The sequence below is a fragment of the Entelurus aequoreus genome, linkage group LG17 (assembly GCF_033978785.1).
Source record: "Entelurus aequoreus isolate RoL-2023_Sb linkage group LG17, RoL_Eaeq_v1.1, whole genome shotgun sequence".
NCBI lineage: Eukaryota > Metazoa > Chordata > Actinopteri > Syngnathiformes > Syngnathidae > Entelurus > Entelurus aequoreus.
The window spans coordinates 10,899,306-10,909,305 of NC_084747.1; the positions used below are offsets into that span (position 1 = coordinate 10,899,306).

At 39.2% G+C, this 10,000-nt stretch overlaps 1 protein-coding gene across 1 annotated transcript in view; it reads left to right on the forward strand.

Annotated features, from left to right (window-relative positions):
* Positions 1–7,476, forward strand: part of LOC133632319 (zinc finger protein 771-like) — a 9,381-nt gene extending 1,905 nt beyond the window's left edge. The window contains exon 2 of the mRNA XM_062024695.1: positions 4,604–7,476. Within this exon, the coding sequence (XP_061880679.1) occupies positions 4,604–5,646 (1,043 nt within the window). The 3' untranslated portion in view covers positions 5,647–7,476. The remainder of the gene's footprint in view (positions 1–4,603) is intronic.
* The last annotated feature ends 2,524 nt before the right edge of the window (positions 7,477–10,000 follow it).

Sequence of the window (10,000 nt, forward strand, 5' to 3'; positions counted from 1 at the left end):
TATATATGTGGATATGTTTAGTCCATGTCACGATACACCATATATATGTGGATATGTTTAGTCCATGTCACGATACACCATATATATGTGGATATGTTTAGTCCATGTCACGATACACCATATATATGTGGATATGTTTAGTCCATGTCACGATACACCATATATATGTGGATATGTTTAGGCCATGTCACGATACACCATATATATGTGGATATGTTTAGTCCATGTCACGATACACCATATATATGTGGATATGTTTAGTCCATGTCACCATACACCATATATATGTGGATATGTTTAGTCCATGTCACGATACACCATATATATGTGGATATGTTTAGTCCATGTCACGATACACCATATATATGTGGATATGTTTAGTCCATGTCACGATACACCATATATATGTGGATATGTTTAGTCCATGTCACGATACACCATATATATGTGGATATGTTTAGTCCATGTCACGATACACCATATATATGTGGATATGTTTAGGCCATGTCACGATACACCATATATATGTGGATATGTTTAGTCCATGTCACGATACACCATATATATGTGGATATGTTTAGTCCATGTCACCATACACCATATATATGTGGATATGTTTAGTCCATGTCACGATACACCATATATATGTGGATATGTTTAGTCCATGTCACGATACACCATATATATGTGGATATGTTTAGTCCATGTCACGATACACCATATATATGTGGATATGTTTAGTCCATGTCACGATACACCATATATATGTGGATATGTTTAGGCCATGTCACGATACACCATATATATGTGGATATGTTTAGGCCAGGGGTCGGCAACCCAAAATGTTGAAAGAGCCATATTGGACCAAAAAAACAAAAACAAATCTGTCTGGAGCCGCAAAAAATTAAAAGCCATATTACATGTGTCATGAGATATACATTTAATTAAGAGGACTTAAAGGAAACTAAATTAGCTCAAATATAGCTACAAATTAGGCATAATGATGCAATATGTACATATAGCTAGCCTAAATAGCATGTTAGCATCGATTAGCTTGCAGTCATGCAGTGACCAAATATGTCTGATTAGCACTTCACACAAGTCAATAATATCAACAAAACTCACCTTTGTGCACTCATGTACAACGTTAAAAGTGTGGTGGACAAAATGAGACAGAAAAAGAAGTGGCATAAAACACGTCCTAGAAAGTCGGAGAAAGTTATGCATGTAAACAGACTATACGGTGAGTTCAAGGACCGCCAAAATAAGTAGGACAAAACGGCGCTCGCCAAATACTTGAATCAGTGAAGCATATTTAATATAAACAGTGTGATTTATAACAATTACGGAGGTTTGTGTCATGTTTGTCCTCCTACAGAAACCATACTAAAATAAAAAAATTGATTTTTTTTTTTTTCCCCCTCATCTTTTTCCATTCTTCATACATTTTTGAAAAATCTCCAGAGAGCCACTAGGGCGGCGCTAAAGAGCCGCATGCGGCTCTAGAGCCGCGGGTTGCCGACCCCCGGTTTAGGCCATGTCACGATACACCATATATATGTGGATATGTTTAGTCCATGTCACGACACACCATATATATGTGGATATGTTTAGGCCATGTCACGATACACCATATATATGTGGATATGTTTAGTCCATGTCACGATACACCATATATATGTGGATATGTTTAGTCCATGTCACGATACACCATATATATGTGGATATGTTTAGGCCATGTCACGATACACCATATATATGTGGATATTTTGCCTTAGCCTTGAATGAACACTTGATGCATATAATCACAGCAGTATGATGATTCTATGTGTCTACATTTAAACATTCTTCTTTCATATATGCTACTTTTAAACTTTCATGCAGAGAGGGAAACCACAACTAAGTCAATTTAGCAAAAGTGTATTTATTAAACAGTTACTAAGCAGTGGCACAAACATTCATGTCATTTCCAAAACAGAAAGTGCAAGATTGTCAGAGACATTTTAAAACAAGCTATTAGTGCACTTTTGTGCATGATGTCACTAAGATGACATATCAAAACAACACTAAATTAAAGTGCACTTTTTGCACAGAACGCCACTACAATAGTTTAAAACAAATAAAGTGCACTTTTGTGCATGATGAAAAATAAAAATGAGCTGCATAATAGGAACTCAAATAGTGTATGTCCTTCGCTATGTGGTAGGTTCCTGCGGACGTTATCTCCTTCTGTTGTTGACTAGTTTTTTCATACTGTGTTGATGTGGAAATGGTTGCTTCGGCATTTTGTGGGTGTGGCACCGGCCGGAGATGTTGTCATGCGGAGTTTCAAGCACTCTTCATTCTCTAGCGCAGGGGTGTCCAACTCAAATACAGAGTGGGCCAAAATGTAAAACTGAACAAAGCCGCGGGCCAAGGTTGAACAAATTAACCTTTTAATAGGGACTCAAACAAGTTTTGCATTGAATATTGAACAAGCAAGGCTTATATAACTTTATAGTGACATGCAAAATCGAGTTTCAAATAATTATAATAATAATAATACAAAAATATAAATGGCATATCAAATACAATTTAAATAAAAATGTAATGCCTCTTTTCTATTTGCAGCCTTCTGAGGTAAATATCAATATTAACTTAATCCACAGGCTAATAAATTAGAAAATAAAATAACAATGAATAATATAACCATTCAGGACTTTAAACTGCTCAGTTTGCAACACACTGATCTAATCTGATGTGCCCAAGCCAGATACCTGCCATCTTTTCTTGGATGCTAGTTCATTAATGTCGGGGCTCAGGCTTTGAGCTGAGGCAACCTTCATTATCGAACGAAGGTGTTCATCAGTCATTATACCTCGTAGTGCACCCGGACCACAGTCCTGGGGGCGTGCTTTAAAGGCACTGCCTTTAATGTCCTCTACGAGCTGTCGTCACGTCTGCTTTTCATCCATTCCAAAAACGTGCCGGCCCGATCACAAAATAATGTGCGACTTCTGTACGCACACACACGTAAATGCAACGCTTACTTGGCCAACAGCGATACAGGTCACACTGACGGTGCCCGTATAAATAACATTAACACTGTTAGAAATATGCGCCACACTGTGAATCCACACCAAACAAGAATGACAAACACATTTCGGGAGAACATCCGCACCGTAACACAACATAAACACAACAAAACAAATACCCAGAATCCCATGCAGTCCTAACTCTTCCGGGCTGCAATATACACCCCCGCTACCCACTTGAGGTGGGCGGGGTTGGGGGGTTTTGGTGGTAGCGGGGGTGTATATTGCAGCCCGGAAGAGTTAGGACTGCATGGGATTCTGGGTATTTGTTTTGTTGTGTTTATGTTGTGTTACGGTGCGGATGTTCTCCCGAAATGTGTTTGTCATTCTTGTTTGGTGTGGATTCACAGTGTGGCACATATTTCTAACAGTGTTAAAGTTATTTATACGGGCACCGTCAGTGTAACCTGTATCGCTGTTGGCCAAGTATGCGTTGCATTCACACATGTGTGCGTGCTGAAGCCGCACATATTATGTGACTGGGCCAGCATTCGTTGGACTGGGTGAAAAGCGGACTTTAAAGCATAACCAAGCATGCATCAATATACAAACCCCGTTTCCATATGAGTTGGGAAATTGTGTTAGATGTAAATATAAACGGAATACAATGATTTGCAAATCCTTTTCAAGCCATATTCAATTGAATGCACTACAAAGACAAAATATTTGATGTTCAAACTCATAAACTTTATTTTTTTTTGCAAATAATAATTAACTTAGAATTTCATGGCTGCAACACGTGACAAAGTAGTTGGGAAAGGGCATGTTCACCCCTGTGTTACATGGCCTTTCCTTTTAACAACACTCAGTAAAATGTCGGAAACAGCGGGAAGCAGAGTGCAGGTAAAAAGGTGTCTAATGCTTTAACCAAAAACAAACAAAAGGTGAGTGCCCCTAAGAAAAGGCATTGAAGCTTAGGGAAGGCTATGCAGAACGGAACTAAAACTGAACAGGCTACAAAGTAAACAAAAACACAATGCTGGACGACAGCAAAGACTTACAGCGTGTGGAGCAGATGGCCTCCACAAAGTACATCCGTACATGACATGACAATCAACACCAAAATAGGAGCTCAAGACAAGAAGTAAAACACTACACACAGGAAAACACAGAAACACTCCAAATATGTCACGGCGTGATGTGACAGGTGGTGACAGTACACCTACTTTGAGACAAGAGCTATAGTGATGCATGCTCGGTTATGGTTATGGTTTGAATTCATATCCAACAATTGCGACAACGACTTTTTACTGTCAACTGAGTTTCGTTTTTTAATGATTTCTGCTGGTGGTGTGCCTCCGGATTTTTTCAACGCAAAAAATGTGCCTTGTCTCAAAAAAGGTTGAAAAACACTGATTAATCTAAGCAACAAAATAAAAACAATTTTGATTTTTTTCCTAGAAAAATTGATCTATTTAATCTGTTAACCGTGGGAGCCAATAGCTCACATACAAGAAAGTGTGAAGCGAGTTCAAGGAGAAACATCTCATGGATCATGTCCGAGCTAACAAGTGTGTTTGTGTCCGCAGAGGTCCAGCAGCTGATTGGTCATCCAGAAGAGCTTCCCCCTCAGCCAGAGGGGGATGGTTCCACTCTGAAGCAGGAGACTCCACAACCACCCTGCATTAAAAAGGAAGAGGAGGAACTCTGGATCACTCAGGAGGGAGAGTGTCTGGATGAAGCTGATCTCACCAAGTTGCCACTGACTGTTGTCTCGGCGAAGACTGAAGATGATGAGGAGAAACCACAAGGAGACAACCTCTTAGCGCCACTATCAGATAGTGAGGCTGAAGATGAGGTTGAAGTGTCTTTGAGCAGCGATACAGACTGTGAAGGTGATATGAGGACTCACACTGACAACAAACACTCAAAAAAGAAGAGAGGTAAAAAAGGTTTGAGCTGCTCCGTTTGTGGTAAAAACTTAAGTAAAGAAAGCCTTTTAACTCAACACATGAGAATGCACACGGGAGAAAAACCATTTATCTGTTCAGTTTGTGGCAAAAGCTTTACTTTGAAGAGCAATTTGACTGAACACACGAGAACGCACACTGGAGAAAAACCATTTAATTGTTCAGTTTGCGCAAAAACCTTCACTCACAGGAGCTGCCTGACTCAACACATGAAAACGCACACAGGAGAAAAACCATTTAATTGCACAGTTTGCGCAAAAAGTTTCATTTCAAAACCAAGTTTGATGCTACACATGAGAAAGCACACAGGAGAGAAACCGTTTCATTGTTCAGTCTGTGGTAAAAGCTTTACTCAGAAGAGCCATTTGACTGAACACTTGAGAACACACACCGGAGAGAAGCCATTTAACTGCTCAGTTTGTGGTAAAAGCTTTTCTGTAAAGTGGAATTTGACTCAACACATGAGAACACACACAGGAGAAAAAACTTTCAATTGTTTAGTTTGTGGTATAAGCTTTTTTCAAAAGGGAAGTTTGACTAAACATATGAAAAGGCACACTGCTGAAAATGTGTTTAGTTGTTCAGTTTGTGGTAAAAAGTTTAGGACTAAGAGCCATTGGACTGAACACAAGAGAACGCACACTGAAGGGAAAAAACATTGAATTACTCAGTTTGTGGTAAAAGCTTTTTTCCCAGACCTGGTTTGGCTCTACACTTACTGAAACACACTGGACAAAAACCATTTAGTTGTTTAGTTTGTGGTAAAAGATTGTCTCTAATAAGCAATTTGACCAAACGCAGCACAATGCACGTGGGTGAAGAAACTTGCTAAGTTTGATGCAAAACTATTGTGAAAGGAACATTTAGTCGCCTCACATGAGAAAACACTCTCGAGAAAAAACATTTAGTTTTTAAATTTTTGTTTATTTATCTTTTTTATGTACAAAGTAGGGTTGTACGGTATACCGGTACTGGTATAGTATCGCGGTGCTAATGAATCAAAAACGGTACTATACTCTGTTTGAAAAGTACCGGTTCGCCATAGTTTTTTTTACAGGCATGACGGCGCGTCGTCGTCACGCAGCGACATTGCTGGTTTTACGAGCAGAGGAGCACGTTCGGCAGCGCACATCCCAGCAGGGCGAGGAATATCTAAACATGCTTCACTACACACCGTAGGAGGATACGATAGCTCACCGGCGTCACAATGTAAACAAATGCCATGGGTGGATCTACACCTGACATCCACTGTAATGATACCAAGTACAAGAGCGTATCTAGTCGATACTACTATGATTACATCGATATTTTTTATCGTCACAAAATCTTTTTTCTTTAAAAAAAAAAAAATCATATTATATTCATAAACTCAGGAAATACGTTCCTGGACACGATAACTTAAATTATGACCGTTAGGGTGTACCCCGCCCGAATGCAGCTGAGATAGGCTCCAGCACCCCCCGCGACCGCGATTGGGACAAGCGGTAGAAAATGGATGGATGGATGTATGATCCTCTAACTACTTGGTATCGGATCCATACCTAAATTTGTGGTATCATCCAAAACTAATGTAAAGTATCAAAGAAGAGAAGAATAAGTGATTATTACATTTTAACAGAAGTGTAGATAGAACATGTTCAAATAATAAGCAGATGTTAACAGTAAATGAACAAGTCGATTAATAAGCCATTTTTACAGTTTGTCCCTCATAATGTTGACAAAATAATAGGTGTATAAATGACACAATATGTTACTGCAGACTAATTAGGAGCCTTTGTTTGTTTACTTACTCCTAAAAGACAAGTTGTCTAGTATGTTCACTATTTTATTTAAGGACTGAATTGTTCTTCCATTGCAATAATAAACATATTGTTAGAAAAATTGTTTCTAAATTATCACAAAAACTTTGTGTTACATTGAGGGTCTGGTGAGAAGACAAAAGCTGTCTTTGAAACCTATCAAGAGTAAGGCTCGTAAAACTCCACTGTGTAGGGGGGGAAGCAAAATGAAGGTGTTCTGTTTTCCTTCATGTATGGTAATCAACAGAAATATATAGTTCTAACCCAAGGACTTGAAAGCGGAGAGGAAGCAGGACCAGACTCCCCTCCAGGCGACCTCTTCTTGAACTGGTTTACGAACGTCTTTTTGAACTATTTTATGGACCTCTTTTTGAACTATTTTACGAACTCTTTTTGAACTGACCTTTTCTGCGAATTGTTTACGACCTTTTCTGTGAACTTTTTGCGACCTTTGTCCTTTGGAAACAGCGGTGGCCATGTGGTCGGGGAGGGTCCAAAATAAAAGGAGTGCAATCTTTTGGCAGAGCGTGCTGAGATAATGTACAAGGGTACAGTGTACAGACGACTCTCCTCAATATTGAGTCCAAATTGAATTCTGTCTCTGTTTAATTATTTGCCTCTTGTCTTGTTTAATAGATGTCATCAGTGTTTGAACCTGACACAAATGTTTAATGTACCGTATGTTTTGTTAAAATAAAGCCAATAATGCAATTTTTTGTGGTACCCTTTATTTAGCAAAGTATCGAAAAGTTTCAAAATACATTCTGGTACTGGTACCAAAATATTGGTATCGAGACAACCCTAATACAAACTCAAAGCAATGAAACACGAAAGTGGAAATGTGACCTATAGTGTTCCCCTCCCAGATGGCGGGCAAACATTCAATATTGCTTTTGTTTATGTACGTATAGCAGGTGAAAGAGTTAGTGGCAAACATACACGCCAGGGGCCGTACTTATCAAGCTTCTTAGAGTGCCATTTTACACTTAAGTCCTGAGAATTTGCGAAATTTAGTCCTACTCTCAAACTTCAGAATAAAAGCTTTTTATCAACGTTCTTAAGTCTAAGAATCACTCCTACTCTCCACGATATTTAAGAGACCTTCAGAGGTGTCTTAAGTGGTTAGGAGTTGCCAGCAGGGGATGGCACTGAGGCGAGAGAGACGTGCGCGAACATTCAGGGAGCGGAACGATGTTCTGGATTTGTTTGATGACGAGCAGCTGATCAAACGGTATCGTTTAGACAGAGCGGGTATTATTTTTGTCACATATTTAATACTTTTCGATTCCATGTTGATTTCTGCATGTGGCTGCAGTGGGCTAGTATATATAGAGCCACCCACACCAGTTTCAAATTAGTTGCCTAATTAATGAATTGGAAAGAAAATGTTATGACAGTAGCGTATGTGTGTGGCCGTGAGGTGAGTGACGTCAGTGAGTGTGTGGGCGATAGAAGAGAGGGAGCGGGGACTAGTTTGTTTTGTATTATTTTGTAGTTTATTGTCAAAATATACACTCCCATTGTCCACTTAAATATTTCCAAGATATTTCTTTATTCTTAGACAACGGATTCCCTTCCGTGATTGGTCATTTCTATGGACACAGAAATGACGTCACCTAAAATTCCGTTTACGGCACATAGTAATGTCGTAATTCAGCTCTGAGTGTGACACTTAAGATTCAGTCCTACACTTCGCTGAAAGTGTGAGTAAGACGCTTGATAACTAACTTTTAAGTGCAGCTTTCAGCGAAGAATTTATTTACTCTTAAGTCAACTCTTAGCAGACTTCTTAGGAGTAATTCTGAGAAGCTTGATAAGTACGGCCCCAGATATCCTCACTTTGTGCTTTTTGTTTGTTTTCACAACTTGTTTCCCCTTCGTGTCATATTAATGCCATGTGAGATGTCCCCTAAAAAGGATGATCTGCTGTGTGTACAATAACAGATTCTCTCATGAGTTAGCTGCAGCTACACAACTTTGATTAGTTACGGAACAACATGGATGGCGTTTTCCTCCTCTTTCTTTTGGATTACAAAAGTGTACATCAGACCTGGGCAAATTAAGGCCCGGGGGGCCACATGAGGCCCGTTAAGCTTTTCAATCTGGCCCGCCGGACATTCCCCAAAACATTTTTTTAGATCTTTAAGATGGAAAGTGTAGCTGCCATTATGATGTGCAGTGATGTTTTCACAGTCTTCAACTATACAAACTATTTCAATGCTTGGAATCTGCGCTTTTGCATGATATACTAGTTACTATTGTCATTTAATTAGTTACTACGGTAATCTAATTAGTTACTATGGTAATCTAATTAGTTACTATGGTCATCTAAGTCAGTGTTTTTCAACCTTTTTTGAGCCACGGCACAGTTTTTGCATTGAAAAAAATGCAGAGGCACACCACCAGCATAAATCATTAAAAAACTAAACTCAGTTGACAGTAAAAAGTCGTTGTCGCAATTGTTGGGTATGACTTTAAACCATAACCAACCATAGCTCTTGTTGTCTCAAAGTAGGTGTACTGTCACCACCTGTCACATCACACCCTGACTTATTTTGACTTTTTTGCTGTTTTCCTGTGTGTAGTGTTTTAGTTCTTGTCTTGCGCTCCTATTTTGGTGGCTTTTTTTCTTTTTTTGGTATTTTCCTGTAGCAGTTTCATGTCTTCCTTTGAGCGATATTTCCCGCATCTACTTTGTTTTAGCAGTCAAGAATATTTCAGTTGTTTTTATCCTTCTTTGTGGGGACATTGTTGATTGTCATGTCATGTTCGGATGTACATTGTGGACGCCGTATTTGCTCCACAGTAAGTCTTTGCTGTCGTCCAGCGTTCTGTTTTTGTTTACTTTGTAGCCAGTTCAGTTTTAGTTTCGTTCTGCATAGCCTTCCCTAAGCTTCAATGCCTTTTCTTCGGGGCACTCACCTTTTTTTAATTTTTGGTTTAAGCATTAGATACCTTTTGACCTGCTGTTTCCGACATCTACAAAGCAGTTAGCTACCGGCTGCCACCTACTGATATGGAAGAGTATTACACGGTTACTCTGCCAAGCTCTAGACAGCACCGACACTCAACAACAACACATCATTTGCAGACTATAATTACTTGTTTGCAAAAAATATTTTTAACCCAAACAGGTGAAATTAGATTATCTCCCACGGCACACCAGACTGTATCTCACGGCACACTAGTGTGCCGCGGCACAGTGGTTGAAAAACAC